Source organism: Castanea sativa, chromosome 1 (assembly GCF_040712315.1).
Source record: "Castanea sativa cultivar Marrone di Chiusa Pesio chromosome 1, ASM4071231v1".
In the NCBI taxonomy this organism is placed as follows: domain Eukaryota; kingdom Viridiplantae; phylum Streptophyta; class Magnoliopsida; order Fagales; family Fagaceae; genus Castanea; species Castanea sativa.
The window spans coordinates 46,658,217-46,676,407 of NC_134013.1; the positions used below are offsets into that span (position 1 = coordinate 46,658,217).

The 18,191-nt window shown below is 37.3% G+C and overlaps 2 protein-coding genes across 2 annotated transcripts; one reads left to right on the forward strand and one right to left on the reverse strand.

Annotated features, from left to right (window-relative positions):
• Positions 1 to 2,360: 2,360 nt before the first annotated feature.
• Positions 2,361 to 4,942, forward strand: LOC142643113 (protein PAL OF QUIRKY). Its single transcript, XM_075817653.1, has 2 exons — positions 2,361 to 3,097; positions 3,806 to 4,942. The coding sequence occupies exons 1-2, from the start codon at positions 2,475 to 2,477 to the stop codon at positions 4,668 to 4,670; spliced, it is 1,488 nt and encodes a 495-aa protein (XP_075673768.1). The 5' UTR covers positions 2,361 to 2,474; the 3' UTR covers positions 4,671 to 4,942.
• A 2,753-nt stretch (positions 4,943 to 7,695) lies between these two features.
• LOC142642593 (receptor protein kinase-like protein ZAR1) lies at positions 7,696 to 10,570 on the reverse strand. The gene is made up of 2 exons (XM_075816988.1): positions 8,959 to 10,570; positions 7,696 to 8,631 (listed from the first exon to the last, which is right to left on the reverse strand). Exons 1-2 carry the CDS (start codon positions 10,421 to 10,423, stop codon positions 7,973 to 7,975), a joined length of 2,124 nt encoding a protein of 707 aa, XP_075673103.1. The 5' UTR covers positions 10,424 to 10,570; the 3' UTR covers positions 7,696 to 7,972.
• Between the last annotated feature and the right edge of the window lie 7,621 nt (positions 10,571 to 18,191).

An 18,191-nucleotide genomic window follows, 5' to 3' on the forward strand; every position in this document is an offset into this window, starting at 1 on the left:
TAATAGTCACAAGAGATATACTTCTTTTATTTCGATCAAAAACTTATTTTAAAAAATCATTTTAGCTTTTTTTTATTTTTTATTTTTTTATGTTTTGTTATATCTTTATATATTAAGAGGATTTAGAAAGTAAGTTATGGTTTCAAAGAATGTTAAATTATCACTAATCTAATTAGATAATTATTATTCTTAAAAAAATAAAATGGATAAAATTGTAAGTCAACAAAATTCAAAAAAAAAAAAAAAAAAAAACTACTAGAGAATTTTTTTTTCCCCAAAAATTAGCAGACACTCTTTCTCCTATTTAAATACTATTCTCATCACACGTGCTTTGCAGGTGCAATGAGGCTTTTTTTCTTGGTCTAGTGTCATAATTTTTTTTAAAATTTTTGGATGAGTTTATTTTGAAGATATGGATTAGTAGGAAAGTATCCTATTTTGTAGACATTTTAAGTGAAGTTAGAAATATGTTTTTACCGGGTTGTTCTCAAGTTTTTTCCCAATTAAATGTAAGGTTTAGGGATATCTCTAAACCACATAAAAGTCCAGTTCAAAAAGAGAAATTCTTTTATAGATAGTATAAATATTTCACTCACGTTTAATACATTTTTTCTTAAAAACTAGCACACATTAAACCTCGTAGTTTACTCCTTTTGAAATACTAAATTTTAATTTCTTAAAAATCGCCTTCTATGTAAACTCACTAAAATTAGATAAATTCAAATTAAAAAATTACATTAAGCTTAAAATAAAAAAAGAGCTTGATGAGGCTAGTAAAAATATTAAAGGGAAAACAATCTTTGGTCAACCAAAAATTAATCCTATTAAAAATATGACTTTTTTTTTTTTTTTTTCGAAAACCAATTCTATCTCACACCACACTAAATAAAGGAAGTTTAGAGACAATATGAAACTACTGAAAACTATTTTATATCATTTAGTGGTTATTAATCATAGAAAAATGAGAGTTTAAATTTTTTTTTAAAAAAATGTCTCAATTTTTAGAGAACATTAATGTCAAAATAAATCGAACAAATGTAAGAAATTATATATATATATATATATATATATATATATATATGTATATTTTGATAATCTCCAACTTTCATTAAACAACAACAACAAGAGATGTAGCGTTTTTCCTCAATTGCTCAACTATAGCAAGAGGTAGAGAATGCTTGTTACAAAATCCAAAAATCCTATAAGCAATAGCAGATTTAGTAAGAGCATGAGCAGCACAATTAATGTCTCTCCTAACCTAGCTAAAAGCACGCTGGACAAAGCCATTGCTAAGCTCAGACACATTACTCAAAATAGTGGAAATAGAATACTTAATAGAAGATAAACCTGAATTTAAAGCATCAACATATATCTTAGAATCTCTCTCCACAATAATCTTTTGAAGTCCCTCAACTTGTGTTATTTGTAATGCTCACAGGAAGGCTACAACTTCAGCTTAAAGAGGATCACACAAGGCATTTTGTTTTGTCCAAGTCAAAAGTACCTCACCAAAAGCATCTTGAGCTACTATGGCCAGAGTAATGAAGGTATTTGTGACTACAACATCAATATTGAGCTTGACTACATTTGACGGAGGAGGAAGCCATCTACATACTTGGACTAGGTTTTGCCCTTGGGGTGTACAATACTTTATCCCTTAGAGTATTCACAGTAGCGTTCCTAAAAAATTTAGCTTTTAGTAACTCAATATTATTTGTGCATCGACACTTAGTTACAACGAACCATTAAAAATGACAATTTATTATAGTTAAAATTTTATAAGTACACCACATTCGATGTTGGGGATATTTTTAGCGTGTTGGGTGCTAAAATACCACTGCAGTGCTGTGCACTTTTTATTTTTGTGGGTCCCGCTTGATAGCTTCCACATCCGAATCTCAAAATCTAAGAGCATCTACAGCAGTGGAGTTAAAAATTTAGCAATTTAGCTCCACCAAAAGTTACTTTATCTATTTTACCTACACACATGCTGCAACAGTGGATCTATTTTAGCTTTCAACACAATAAAATAATATAAACATCACAATAAAATAATATATCTACCACAATAAAATAATACATCTCACTACAATAAAAACACCACAATAAAAAGGTAATGTGAACACAAAATAAAAAATTAATTTTTTTTAGCTCTCATGAATAGTGCACATCTATCTATAGATGTGCACTGTAGCAATGAGCTAAAAAAATATAGATTTAGCTCTACTACTGCATGCTTTTTTTTTAGTATTTTGGTGGAGCTAAAATATCTATATAGCTATTTAGCTCCCAACCTCCTGAGTCCTGTCCTAGCCACCTGTGATCGATATCTTAAAAAGTCCACAACTCAGCACAACTCAACTCAACTCAACCCCTTTTCTTCTCTCCTCCTATATTTCCTTCAAGAGCCGCTTCACTGTCTGTCACTTTCACCCACACCAAACCCTTTCTAGATCTCCTCCACCACCATCCACATGGACCCACCGCCACCCTCTTCCACCACAAAGCTCCGCCTAATGTGCAGCTACGGCGGTAACATAGTCCCAAACCCACGCACAAACTCACTCCACTACGTAGGTGGTGACACCAAAATCATTTCTCTAAACCCCACCACCACCACCACTCTTTCCTCCCTTACTTCCCTCCTGTCTTCCACTCTTTCCCTCCCTTTCCCTCTCCCTTTCTCTCTCAAATACCTCCTCCCTCCTCACCACGACCTTTCCTCTCTCATCCCTCTCCTCTCTGACTCTGACCTCCTTCTCTTCCTCCACCACCTCCTTTGTCTCTCTTCCTCTCCTTCCTCTTCCCGTATCAGACTTTTCCTCTTCCGTCTCTCTGTCATTCACCACCCCAAGACTGAGCTTTGGTTCTCTGATGCACTTAAGAGCGCTAAGATCAATATGACTGAGAGTTTCAGTGCTGGGGAGCTCAGTAATGGTACTGTCTCTAATGCTGAGTCTATTGTGTTGGAGACTAGTTCGTCTTTTGGGTCCACTTCGTCCTCAGCTTCGTCTTCTTCCACCACCAATTTGTCTTCCATTAAAGCTCAGATCGAGGATAGTAAGCTTACCTTGCCTTCTTCGGACTCGTTTACAAGGTACACCTACATTTTCTGTTTTTTATTATTATTTGGATCTGGGTGTCTTGCTTTCTCTTGTAATCCAATGTTTGTTTGCTGAGAAAATGGAGGAAAAGGAGGGGCGTTGGTTTTTCAGTGTCATTTGTGGTCTGTTTAATAATGTTATTGGGGTTCCTTTGAAGTTGGGAATCTCAGTTTTGCTAGTAGATTCACTTATGAGGAAGTTTCGATATTCATGATAAATATTCAGAGTTTTTGGTTACCTACATTTTCATTTTCTTGAAACCAAGATGGAGTTTTTAGAGATAAGATGCCTTCTTTCAAGCAGTAATATTGTAGAGTTGTAAACTGGTTAATTGGTTTATGTAATTTTCAAGTGATAATAGTGCTACAAGTGTAATTTTTTATCTGGGTTATCTCCTTTTCTTGTTATCCAATGTTTGTTTGCTTAGAAAGTGGAGGAAAAGGAGGGGCATTGATTTTTTAATTATGTTATTGGTGTTTTTATAAGATGGGAATCTCAGTTTGACTAGGGTAAAATATTGTAGTAGACTTAAATGTGTGAAGGTTTTGACATTCATGATAAATATTCAAGGTTTTTGGTTCTTTTGGTTACCTTTCATTTTCTTGCAACTTAGCTAAATTTTTTGGAGATAAGATGCCTTCTTTCAAGCAGTAATAATTTGTAGAGTTATAAATTGGTTAATTGGGTGTGTAATTTTCCAGTGATAATAGTGCTACAAATGCAATTTCCCAGCCACAGAGTATAACCTGCCAAGACCCAGTTTTTCAAGTTTCTTCCATGGAGAATAATGTATCTTCTAAGCCCCTTGAATCAGCGAGTCATATTTCTGACTTTTCCTCTGGTGTACCAGCATATAAATCGATTTCGGTTTCTGGGTATCCATTACCTTTACAATTAAATCAGCTGCAGCAACAACAAGTGCAGTTTGTACAAGTGGGTGCCAACTACATACCCCATAACTCCACTGGTGTATTGCCAAATACATCTTGTTACACAATGTATCCAGCGCAGCCACTGCAGCAATTCCATTATCAGCCCAATCAGCTGTGCCCAGTTTACTTTGTACCTGTTGGGCAGATGCCACCTCACAGTTTGCCTGTGCAATGTGGTTTGGTTAACACTGTGACTGCTCCCAATCAGCTCCCTATGCTTCCAAATGCTTCCTTGATTGCTCCCCAAGTTGCTTACAAGGAGGCTCCAGCAGCTCCTGCCAAACCTGATTTGCCCTCACAATTTTACAGAACCAGTCTTGCCCATGTGGCGGCGCCACTTGTTCCTGTTCCTGTTTCCTATAATGAAAATCAGCAACATCCTGTGGGTATTCCTCAAATGCATCACCAACCTCAGTCTATTCCAATTCCTTCCCGGGAATCTGCTAATTTCAATAACGAGCTTGATGATGACCCTGCACGTGTCCAAATATACAAATCTCAGCCTCCACCACCCTCGGTGCCTTCTCAGTACCAAACCATGACCAAAGCGACAGCAAACCTGTTATCCGAGGCTTTGGCTCAGTTGCATAAAGACAACCTCAAGCAAGAGATCAGACCATTGCAGCAACAATGATTCTGTTCTCTGAAAAGAGAATTTTTTTGGTAGAAATGCTTTGGTAGCTTTAAAAATATTTACTTGGTAAATTCTTTTGGTATTAGTATGTGTTCACCATCTAAAAATAAGAGCTATCTATTCGTTTTTTTTTTGCACTTTTTTTACAAATCTTATGTTACCAATTTTGTATATGATATATAATGTTTCAGATTCTGTAGTAACATTTTTCTGAAATTGTTGTGTGCTTGAAGATTCTGTTATAGTATTCATATAAGGGCTTTCATTATCTCCAGTTCAAGTGTGTGTAATTCATCATCCTTGAATGGGATGCCTTTTGTTTTCAATGAATTAAATAAGGATTATCATCTTCTAATGCTTGGCCATCTCAAGATAGAACAATATAGAGGAAGTGGCCTATTATTGATGGACATAGTTATTTTTCTAGTATCATTGCATACAAAAGCTGTGAAGATACCACCAATGGGTCTTCATGGTGGGCCTATGCAGTTGGCAGTTGCATGATCCCCACTTGGAATTGCACTCACTCATCTCAGCCATTGCCATTGCCATTGCCAACGATGAGTTCATGTTCTAATTGTGACCTTCTGTCTTTTACTTATATTCTTTCACTATAGTTGTGATAAATTCTTGTCATGGCCTTGAATGTCGAATATTCAAAGTTAGTAATTTGGTTAAACTCTATTAGTTAAGTCTCGATCTTTTTCCGGTCAGACTAGTAATGCTTGTAATTTTGCTTCCGTAATTTGGGTATTGCTAGTTATTGTGTTTGTCCCTTGCGGGTTTGTAACATATCATTACGGTCCCCAAAATTGGAGCTTTGATGCGTCAAAAAATAACTCTGGTTGTTTGAAGGCCTTTTGAAATGAACCATATCACTGTGCTGTGCTTGTGGTCCCATCCAAGGTAGGTTCCTATCTTTGCTATTGTGGAAAAGAGGAAATGTACAGGATAAAGAAAAAGAAAACTTAGCAGTTTTTTTTTTTTTAAAAAAAAAAAAATTATTTTTTTGCTTTCTGATGTCCAACGTTATGATGAAATTATGGGATCCTTTGAATTAGTGTTGGTAAAAAATGTTACGATAAAATGTGTCCTTGGTTGTCTTTTTTTTCCCTCCTGTTGTCCAACTTTGCCGGCAAAAATAGCTGATTGTAAAACAATTGATGCATTTAGTGTTTTAAGGGAATTTTTTGTCATCTCAAATTTTACCTAAGTCATTTTAATTTTTTAAATTTTTATATAGTAAATTGAAAACAATTATCAATGGTCAATATTATAATAATCTAGTTATAGAAAGTTTAAACATAATATTTTACATAATTCTCTTTACTTTATCAAAGTACATAACCATGATAGTTATGATCAAATAACGTATATAGTTCAATCAGCATACATCTAAAAGTCAAAGACCAAAAAGCACCAGAATTGTAGATTAACCTTGTTCGTATCTTGTGACATGTAAATAAAAAAATTGTTTGTGTATTACAACACCCTAAGGATAGTGGTTGTGTTTCCTACTTTCCTCAAAAAAAAAAAAAAAGGATAGTGGTTGTGTAGTAAATCATTGGTCCATGTCATTTCTTTCAAGATCAAGCAATCAATTTTAACACCTCCCCCTCTCCTCCATTTGACTTACTCTTATGGTTTATTTTTGTTTGTTGGTTTTTTGGGTATTTAAAAAACTTAAATTTGAGATGTTTACAGCAGTGATCTACTCGGCTTTCTTCTTACTTAACTTGAAAGGAACCATGTTTTTTTTAGGTGATAAAAGGAACCAACTTAAATGAAGTATTGATTGAAAAAGTTTTTGATATGTCTAACCAATGGTGGCTTGGATAGTGACAGCTTATGACTAGTTTTGTAAGTGTTTCTGGTTTTGCTCTACTAGGACAAGGTTATATTGTTAGCAGCCTATGCTTTAGTTTGATGTATGTCTTTGTAAATTTTGCTCTTTAAAAAGAGGCTTACTATTTATTTATTTTTAGACTCATTGGACTACAAGTTTATAAATTCTTAGAAGCCATTTTGTCTAGCTTATTGCTGGACATATAGTAGCTATTATTTTTTATATTTAAGTGTCTCCCAGCCCTCTTAATCCTGGTTTGAACTTTGCTAGAAGATAACTACTGCAATTAACCTTGCACATCTGTAAAGTAATTGTTTGTTCCTTCTTAATCCTGATTTGAAATTTAATAATTTTTGTGCATATATTAGCTCTTCATATGTATGGCTCAAATGGCACTGCCATCATAAGAATGATGTCGAAGGTGAGTGCTTATGAACTTATGAATGATCATTTGTGTTGTGCTTCTGTAATTGTGATTACTGTCATATTGTTCTACTCTGTAGATTGCTATATTAATGATCACTGTCTTTTAATTCTTTTCCATAATTTTTTTATTGGTCCCTCACTCACTCTCGTATAGCTTCTCATTGATCTACCTTTGAGCCCTTTTCTTAGGTGCTATTATTTGCCGGGTGTCCCAAGAAATTATTCTACACTGATGCCTATACTGAGTGCCTCACTACAAGGACATGATTAATATGGGGCTGTTACAAATACAATGTAGAGATATCTTGACTCTTCAGTTTCCTTATGAATTTGTGCATCATTGATTATGAATACATTTCCAGAGCAGCTTCACTAGCGGTTTTTGCAGTTCCTTGCAATGCCTTAAAAATTCGTGCTGAAATTTGCAGAATAATTAAGATAATGGTGTTCTATACAAGTCTACATGGAGCTAAAAGACCCATTAGATAATCAGCTAGTGAAACATGTGAATAGGTCTAGGAAATTATCATTCAGTCTGGTTTTCAGTGGTATCTGTTTCTATATGTTCTTAACAATATGTTAGAAACAGCTGAACCCAATCTCAAAACAGTTGAAGCTGCCATTGACTCTAGACAGTCTTCTGAATTAGTTTTACCTGTAATTATCAAATGCTTTGCTTTGAAGGACGAGAATGGGATAGCATGATAGATGTTGCTAACAGTCTTTATGGCAGTGAAACTGATGACAACGGCATTGAGAACAAACAACACAAATGAGAGTTTTTTTTTTTTTTTTTTAAATTTTTTAATTTAAGAAAAAAGGGGACTTCAGAAGTCCAATACAGAAGGCAATGGCAGAATGCACTTTCACAAATACAGAGATATTGAAAATTCATTCATGGAGAAACATAATTTTTGCTGTCTACATATGCTATAGGATTTCATGAGCTTGAAATGTGTGTGTTGGTTGGGAGGGATGGGTGCATGCATTCATATGGACAATGTACAATCGAGCTGTCCAGTATTAGCTTTCAATTAATGGATGGCGCCAGTCTTTCCAGATTATCACAGACATACCTCATAGAAGGTCTCCTTTCAGGGCTCTTCTGAGCACAGGCTAGAGCAATTTTAACTACATCAACTATCTCCTTCTCCTCATCTAAATCATGAGCCATGAAGGGATCTAAGACATGGTAGAGTGGCTTCCTTTCCTCAAAGCTGAGCTGAACCCACTGAGCTAGATCAATTTCCATAGAACCCATCTTTATCATTGGAAATTTTCCAGAAATCATCTCTAGTAAGATCACTCCATAAGAGTAAATATCCCACTTCTGGGATGGCTTTGTGACTTTAGAGACTTCAGGAGATTGATAACTAGATCCCACTGTTACTGTTGGACTTGTTGGCAGAAATTCAAAGGGAGAACTGCTTTGTGGTGTTCCACTAGTCATTTGATCCAATTCATATGTTTGGGATCCTCTGTCTGTATTCAGGAGGCGGCAAAGTCCAAAATCAGAGATATAGGGTTCCATATTCTGCCCAAGCAGTATGTTGCTAGGCTTTAGATTTCCATGAACATACCGTTTGGGACTGAATTCATGAAGATAAGCCAAACCTTTTGCTATTCCTTTCATGATTCTTAAACGAACAGGCCATGAAAGTGGTCGGAAGGGAACTGTTCCAGCTTTCCCTGTTCAAACCAAAGATTAGAACCTAAAATTGGAAACAAAATTATACATATGGAAATGCTAACAGGATTTTCAAAAGGAAGGAAGAAAACTTAATATGCAGAGGATGAGCTAAAAGCTACAATAGAAGATTTATAGATTAGCAAGTGGTGTCTATAGGATCTGATTTGTTTCTTGTTTATTCAGAAGTGCTAGTTAGCTTGAGTCTAGGTAGCTGTTGGCATACCTTCATGCATGCCTCAAAGAGCAATATTCTTTTTCATTCAAGATAGAGAACATGTCAAGTCCTTATGACATAGATATTTGGTGAGGTAGGGAGACAACTTTACCATGAATTGCAGTGGCAAGATCACCATTAGGTATATAATCATAGATGAGGAGCTTCTCGTCAATGGACCAGCAATAAGCTTGAAGAGTCGCGATATTGGGATGTCTAACTTTTCCAATTGCTTCAACTTCAGCTTGGAACTCCCTAAACCTCTGAGAGCCTCCATCTTCTCCCAATCTTCTCACTGCTAAGGCACGCCCATCTGCAAGAACAACTTTATACACAATCCCAGTTCCACTCTTACCCAGAAGAAAAGCAGATGCTTTCAGAAGTTGGTCTAGATCAAAATTAAGCTGCTGTTCCAATTGCACAAAGTTGTAATGCCCCATATTTTCTGATATGATCTCTGGACTTTCTTTTGCAAAGCAGAAAAACTCTTTTCTTACCATCAATGCTTTCTCAAAGCTACAGCCACCAGCTTGTTCACCACCTTTACAAGCAGTAATCTTTCTGCACCGGTTTGAGACCAGCAACCCAATAAGGCAGATTCCCACTATGACACTGGTTACAATTGTGATCACAATACTCAAACATGAGGTACTGCCTTTCCCATTCTTACCAGAGCTGCTATCTGAGTTTTGAGATGGGGAAGGAAATAATGATTGATAATCAGGATGGCTTGAAGGACAAGAAATCTTTAATGGAAGTCCACAGAGCAAAGAGTTGCCAGCGAAAGCTGTAGGTCCTATATTCAATAGAGTACCAACTTGGGGAATATTTCCACTAAGATTGTTATAACTGAGATCAATATACACTATCACAGGAAGGCTTCCTAGGCTAGCTGGGATAGTACCATTGAAGAAGTTGTGAGACAGATTAAGAGTTCCTTTTAAACTAGACAAATTGCCCATGGTGCTAGGAATAGAACCGCTGAGTCTGTTGAAGGAAAGATCGACTCTTTGAAGAGCAATCAAACTGGTTCCAAAATCATCTGTAAGACGACCAGTTAAACTGTTTTGACCAAGGGAAAGTATCTTTAGTCTGTTGCATTGAACTAAAGATAAAGGTATTGAACCATTGAATGAGTTCTGAGAAAAATCTAAATTTTGCAGGTTCTTGAGGTTTCCAATCTCAGGAGGAATAGGCCCAGATAATGAATTTCCTGAAAGAACCAGAACTTTTAGCTCTCTTGCATGAAACAAGTTGGGTGGCAAACTTCCAAAAAACTTGTTGTTTCGAAGATTAACATGGCGAAGCTCTGTGAGGTTTCCAAGAGCAGCGGGAAGAGACCCCACAAGTTTTCTATTTGGAATAGAAAGAGAGACAACTCGGTCTCCCCTGCATGTAACTCCATGCCATGAACATGGGCTTATGTCTGTAGAATTCCAGTTATTCAGGGGGTCATCTGTGTAGTTTTCTATGGAGTTTTTGAATGACAGAAGAGCATTACCGTCATCATTCAGTGAACGCACAATAGCAAAATAGTTGCATATGAGGAAATACAGGAAGATTACTTGTAAATTCATCTTCCAGGAAGGCGAGTTTTCAAGGGAATGTAAAGAAGAAATATGGGTTTCCTGAGGATCTCTCCTAATGTGCTAGGAATTGATACATGCAGTTAAAGAAGGAGGATATGATTTAAATGCGTGGACTAAAATGGTTATCCAAAGCTTTCTACATTCTGGAAGTAGCCGTTTGTTGGCTGTGGTAATGACTAGAAAGATAAGTTCGGCAGGGTGAAATTTCTTTAGAGGGTAAAGGGACAATAAGGGATTGGCTTAGTTCTAGTGCTATAGCGACATAAGGGATACACTATATGTGTTTAAAAATGGCTGAGTCAGTCTCTTAGCCCGTCCAAAACACTAGAGCACTCCCTTGGCCCATGGAAAAAGATATCTTCAGACTCTTTTGAGTCCCAGTAACAATTATGAATTATGTTTTGATTCCTTTATGGCTTTTGTTGGATAACTGTTTACTTTTTGTTTATTTGGTCCAAGGAATAGTAGTTCACTTTAGTTATTTATCAAAGTATTCATTAGTTTTGGTAAGGAGTAGTAGATTTAAGATTTAAATGTGCCAAAAGATATGAGCATAATCATTAGTCATCAAACGTTTTTTTACTAACGCAAACTCAAGTGTGGAATATCTAATCAGATCTGTTAATCGACATGCTAAATGTTCTATTATGTCAAGAATCAAGTAGATTTCATAGTCAATAATTAATTGTCACTTTTTAGAGACTCACATTTGCATAAATAATTTTATGTTGTCATTCCTGACTTCATGTCTCGTCAAACTAATTGATCTGACTGAAGGACCAAACTAACGACTCTTCAAGAGGCCCCTTATGTTGTCAATGTGGTGGCTAACAATGGCATATTGAGGTGAGGGGGGGTCGTCTTTTTCTTAAAAGTTGATTCAGTACAGTTTATTTTTAGCGTGATTGGAGGCGATGTTTGGTGCGTAAGAATGCAGCTGAATGTGCCATAATCAGTTTGGTGGGATTGGTTTGACTATTCCTTCCTTCTTTAGTCCTTTTCTTTCTACCATCTTGGGTACGACAATGAATGAATAGACTTCCTTTAAGACTGAATATTGGGAGAGACACTTTCTTTTTCGTCCCCATTAGTGGTGGCACTGATTATGGCATATAGAACATAAGCTAAGAAAATCACGATGAATGTGATTAATAAATCTGTTTCTGAAGTTAGTCATTTATAATAAGCCACCACTTCTATCAAAATAAAAACAAAAAACACTTAGGTCTCCACATGATTTTTTTAATGTAGTTTGATTTTAAAAGTCCATAAGGACCATAACCAATCTCATTCAATCAGTTATCTGAAGCAGAACAATCACTTCATGCCGCTCCAAGTATTATTAGAAACGCCTTTTCCTTGCTTGCCATTCCATAGGACTTCTAAGAAGTGAATAGGATGACTAAATTATGTTAAGCAGGCATTTGGGTCGCCGTAGTAGTATGCATTGCAATGTTAGATTTTTGGAATAATTTGATCCATGGAATCACTTTTTTTATTATAAATAATTTGATTGTTACAACTTACAATGGTGGAGGAGGAATTTAAACTTTGGAAGTCTTCATTGAAAACACTAGAAGGTGCCAGATACGCTACAAGGCTCTTAGCCCTTTTTTTTTTTTTAAAAAGAAACGAGCCTTATTCATTCATTCAGCGAAATAGAATCCAGGTACAATGCGTCAAGGGTTGGTGGTGGTGACTCTTCCAGCCATAAAATCTCATCATCTAATTGACCAGCATAAAGGGCCAAGGAAAGAGCAACGGAATTAGCACTAAGTTTGATACAACCAACAGACAATCTCCTAAATCTGGCTGCTAGAGTGTGAACATCCTTATAAATATGTCCCAACCTAGACCTGTTAACCTGTGGGGATAAGAGTGACTTCATAACTGTAGCATTATCGCCCTCAACCACGAGCTCCATAAACCCAGCATCAATTGCCAACTCAAGTGCTTTTCGAAACGTTAGCACTTCTGCCTCTTCATTGCACGCTACATACGGTCCTCTCGCTAACAAACCAGCCATAACCTTTCCTATATTGTTTCGGATAATGACATTGAAGCCAGAAGAGTTTGTGTCGGCAAAGACCAATGCATCAAAATTTAGTTTGAATGTAGAACCCAACAGTGGTCTCCATGTCTGCACAGAAGCCGTGGTTGCTGGAACAGCTAGCCAAAGTTGCGCTTCCCTGTACTGGTCTAGGTAATCTTGTGCTCACTGATTCAGCCATGTTGGATCTTGTGTTGGGCTTTGTGGAATCTAGTTGTGTTTGATCCGGTTAACGATCCGAATAATGTTGCGTGGTTTTTTAATGGGAGATTTTTTGAGGCTTAGTCTATGGAGTGGAGGCTTGGGCCAACAGGCCCAAGTCCGTTTTGTAGCCCATTGTGAATCCTGTACGCAGGATATAGAAAAACGTTATTTTTGTGATTAGGATTTTCTGCTGTTGTGTTGTGAGAGAGAAAAAGACTGTAACTGCACTTTGTATTTTTTTCCTGATAATAGTGAAATCTCTGCAACTCCGTGGACGTAGGCAAATTGCTGAATCACATAAATAATGTCTTGTGCGTGTGATTATTTTTCTTTGGCGTGTGTTTTTCTCTATTTTCTGTTTCTCACAGATTGGGAATTTCGTGGTAATTTCCCTACATCTTGTAATTTACCCCCATGTAGAACTGACTTCCTTTGATTCCAGGCTATCTAGCATTGCACCTAGAAAAGCTCCTGCTCCTCATCGGACTGCCTATGAGTTAGGTCTTCAACTAGCTGCATGAAATCATCCTGATCAGTCCTTTCCTTTTGCAAAGGACTTATACTTCCAGCCCATATGTCCTGCGCCACCCCAAAAATTCCATAGTACATGGATCACTGATTTACTAGCCTGTTTACAGAGCTCACATTTGCCATCTTCAATAATTCTACTGCAAACCAAATTCTCCCGTGTTGGCAAGACATTTTGACAAGCTCTCCACCCAAAGGCCTTTATCTTGTTTAGGATATGAATTTTCCACAATTTCTTCCTGACCGAACTTCCATATGTTGACCTCGAACTCTCACTCTTATCCCTTTCTTGATTTGAAATCCATCTAGCTATGCGGTAGCCCGACTTCGCAGAATACTCTCCATTCTTTATATGGAGCCATAAGATCATATTTGGAGCATATCTATGACTTAATGGGATGTAAAGGATTACCTCAACATCATCCCTGTGGAAAGTGGACTCAATAAAATCATGATCCTATGCCTTAATCCTCCAGTCAACAAGGTCAGCCACACGTCACTCCCATTACTCCTCTAATGGTGGGTGGATAATCAAGTTTGTGGGATGATTCAAAATCCACCTATCTTTAGTAACCCGAATAGAGGAACCATCTCCCACCCTCTAACAATACCCTTGCTTTAGGATTGGTTGACCTGCCATTAAACTCTTCCGAACATAGGAGCTATTTGGTGTTGAAGATGATTCTGGTTTAAACTCTGGTTTGGGTTCAAAGAAGATCAAAACGAAGGAGATGAGGACAAAAGGCCAAAACAATAGTGTTTTAGAAGCAAGTTAGTGTTGAAGTTAAATGCACCGTTTCATTAAAAGGTTTATGACAAAATGCGTCGTTTGGATTAGTTATTGAGCATGAGCTGTGATACTTGAAACGATGCCGTATTGTTGTGTTCAAGATTTAGTTGAGATTGGCGCGAAAATCAATTATCACTCTAGCCTCCTTCCTGGATTCACGGGCTTAGATCCATATAGTTTGAATCTCATAATTATTTAGTTAGGATCATCAATCATGTACTATAAATAGAAAGCTAGTGCTCAGATGTAACACTAAGCAAGAAAATCATTTCTCAATTCAAAGAATTTTCTCTAAAATTTTTCCTCTCTTCCTCACTCTTCCTTCTCTCTCTCTCTCTCTCTCTCTCTCTCTCTCTCTCTTTGTTTCTCTATTGCAATCATATTTCTGTGTTGTTCTTCTTTTTGAATCTTACTTCAGATAAGGAATTCTCAATATAAAGAATTTCATCATTTGGGACATCTGAAGTTTCTAAAAAACTACATCGTGGAAAATATCTTGCCTTAGAACATCCATATAGTAGTGACCCTTGATCTTGAAGCAATCTCCACCCTTGCTTAGCTAACATTGCTAAGTTGAAATTTCTTAAATCTCGAAACCTCATACCCTTTCCTTCTTAGGTTGAGACAACACATTCTAGCTCTTCCAATGGATCTTTTCTTCATTCCTTATCTGACCCCACCAAAACCCTGCACACATTGCATTGAGTTCGTTGCAAAGCTTCACTGGCTACTGAAAGACCCCCATCGTATATGTAGGAATTGATTGAGCAACCGCTTGAATTAACACCTCCTTACCTGCTATTGATAGTAATTTCCCTTTCTATCATTGAATCTTTTTCCAAACTCTATCTTTCATGTAGGAGAAAGTTTGATACTTTTCCCGTCCAACCAAAGTGGGTAAGCCTAAGTATGATTCAAACTTTTCCACCTCCTTCACCCCCAATTCATTTTTTATTCTCTCTCTTTGTGCTCCATTTGTGTTGCTGCTAAAGTAAACATAATATTTTTCAAAGTTGATGCACTGGCCAGATGCTGCTGCATACAATTGTAGTGTATCTGTGATGCACTACACTTCTTCTTGATTGGCCTGACAAAATAGTAATGAGTCATCAACAAATAATAGATGGGGTATACTTGGTACACTCCTACAAACCAAAACCCCATGAAGCTGCCCCTCCTCTTCTACTTTGACCAGGAAGGCTGTAAACCCCTCTGCACATATTGAAGCCCCCCAGTTAGGATGATATTGCCATATGCTTTACCATTGATGCAGACTGAGAATGAGGATGTAGATACACAACTCATCACCCGCTCAATCCATTCATCCAGAAAGCCTAACTCATACATGATGTTCTTTAGAGAATCTCATTCAACTCGATTATAGGTCTTACTGATGTCTTACTTCAAAGGTAGGGATCATTTCTTGCCGGTTTTCCTGCAATGCATGGCATGAAGGGTCTCATATGCAAGAAGCACATTATATGTGATAAGGCGACCCGAAACAAAGACACTTTGAGTAGTAGATATCAACTGAGGAGGTATCTGTTTTAACTTGTTAGCCATGACTTGGAGATAATTTTGTAAATAAAGTTACAGAGGCTTATAGGTCTTTAATCTAACATTCTTTTAGGTGACTTAATTTTTGGTATAAGGACAATATAAGTATAATTAATTTCAGGATCCATGTTACTAGAGTTCAAAAAATCCAAAACAATAGCAATCACATCATCACCAACAATATGCCAAAATTTTTGGTAAAAAAGAGCATTTATACCATCAGGTTTATGAGCTTTTGTTGATCCCATTTGGAACAACACCGCTCTTATTTCATTTGCACTATAGTCACTAGACAGAGTTTCTTGCATATCTAAAGTCACCTTGTGCTGTACTGCACTAAGACGTTCATCCATCCTTTCACATGAACCTGATCTAAAGATATTCTCAAAGTAATCAGTCACCACACTAGCAATATCATCCATTTCTTCCACTCAATTTTTTTGTTGATCTCGAACCCCTTGAATTAGGTTCCACCTCTGCTGTTGTGAGGCTTTGGAGTGAAAGAATTCGGTGTTTTAATTGCCATGTTTCAACCACGAGATCCAAGACCGTTGAGCCCAATAAATTTCCTATTTGAGCAGCAAGTCATCTAGTTTTTTGCTTGCTACCAAGAAATCAGCGCTATTCTCCTTCGTTGGTTCCTCCATGCTGAGCTCCTCAACCTATTTTTGAACTTTCTTTATCTCTTGAACATCAGGGTGGGTCTTGGATGAACCCTAAGTTGACAATTCATCCCTAGAGATACTGATCCTTTCCTTTGTGTTATTCAAACTCGAGTGTGCATTATTCACATTGTTCCATGCTTCAAATACCATCTTCTCACAATCATCCCACAACAACCATGATTCTTCAAACTTAAAAGCCCGAGTACCCCTACTCTGAATCCTCCAATATGATTTGGTTTGTAGAACCAATGGGTGATGATCAGAGGCATGAGAAAAGAGGTGAGTTATCATACTCGTCAGAACCTTCTCTCTCCACCCTTCGTTAGCCACGGCCCAGTCTAGCCTCTCCCTGGTATTTTCTTCCCCTGACTTTTTGTTGTTCCACGTGTATGGGTAGCCAATAAATCCCAAATCCACTAGATTGCAAGAGTCTAGTGCCATACGAAATTCAACCATCTGTTTGAACGAAGGTGGGAACTTGCTTTGTTTTTTGGATGAGTGTAGAACGACATTGAAATCACCAATGCAACACCATAGTCTGTGTACAAACAATGATAGATGGGACACCAATGCCTATGATTTAGATTTTTAACTTGTATTAGGCTAGCTATAGAAGTATGTTAACAGCCATTCAAACCCGTCCTCCTCCACTACCTTTGCTAGAATATGGTTGTCCATAAAATTAATTACCTCTAATTGTACTTATGTATACCATAACAGTGCCTAACCTCCACCAGAGTTTGACTTCCTCACGATAAACTTATTCTGAAATGGTAAATTTCTGCATTGGTTATCAAAACTTTCTTTGTCTAGGCATGTCTCCATCAAGAAACACACCATAGGAGCTTGAACTCTTTCTAGCTTGTGAAGGCTAGAAATTATCCAAGGGTTCCCAAGCCCTTGGCAGTGCCAAGCTAACAGCCTCATTGTGCTCGGCAAGGGTGCTCTAACACTCCTGCCATTTCACTTTTTTGAATATCATCCTAAGTCTTGCCACGCTTCCTCTCCTTGCCTTCAGTGGCGAACTCCTTTTCCCCCATCACATGTATAGCCTCTTCAGTATTCTCAACTCTTGGCCCACAATCCATGCATGTGATTCTTTTCCAGGTGGGCCTCGGTTTAGTGCCTTGAGGCCTATCTTGAACTTTGCTCACCACGTGCACTGTAGGTGATTTAATTAAATTGTTCTTCACGTGCTTAGGATCTGATATGGAAGGGATGTTCACCGATTTTGAATACAGTACAACTGTGTTGATAATTGAAGAAAACGATCCTATGCTTTCCATAATTGCTACATTAGTTACAGTTACATTCTCCACACAATCCAAAACAATCCCTTGTTTTACATTATCCTCTTTTGCACGACTCTTGCTCTCTGTAAGGTTCTCAACATGGTGCTCACCAATCGCCATTGCCGCCTATGTTGACTGTTAACTCCAATCTGCTCATCTTCGAATGTTTCGTCGTTGGGTTGCTTGGAATTTGTCGATGCTTTCCTGGGTGGAGATCGAGTATGCCCCCTACTAAATTTTAACCAATCGTCGTACTGACAAACCCCCCTTACCACCATTCTTTTTTAAAGCGAAATATTGAGCACAATATTGAAGATTATGACCCAGCATTCTACAACAATGACAAAACATTGGCAGCCTTTCATACTTAAATGTCACCCACGTATTTTGTCCATTTGAACCACCAAGAAAAGCTCCTCACCGAATAGGCTTTGACTATGGAAGCACAACCTTAACTTTCATAAGAAAATTCTGCACATCCTGTTTCTTCCTTTTCTCCACTTCAACCACCACTCCCATCCGACTCCCTATCTCGGTAGCAACTTTAAGAGAGACCATATCAAACGGTGTTCCCCATATTTGAATCCATAGAGTAACAAACTTGAATTTCACATTAGCTGCTATCATCCCTGGTTGCCATCGACGTAACATGAGTACTTGATTATTGAAA

Coding starts and splice junctions, on each gene's coding strand:
- LOC142642593 (XM_075816988.1), bottom strand. CDS start 10,423: ATGAATTTACAAGTAATCTTCCTGTATTTCCTCATATGCAACTATTTT. Junction 8,632..8,958: donor TCTTGCCACTGCAATTCATG/GTAAAGTTGTCT, acceptor TGGTTTGAACAG/GGAAAGCTGGAACAGTTCCC.
- LOC142643113 (XM_075817653.1), top strand. CDS start 2,475: ATGGACCCACCGCCACCCTCTTCCACCACAAAGCTCCGCCTAATGTGC. Junction 3,098..3,805: donor TCTTCGGACTCGTTTACAAG/GTACACCTACAT, acceptor GTAATTTTCCAG/TGATAATAGTGCTACAAATG.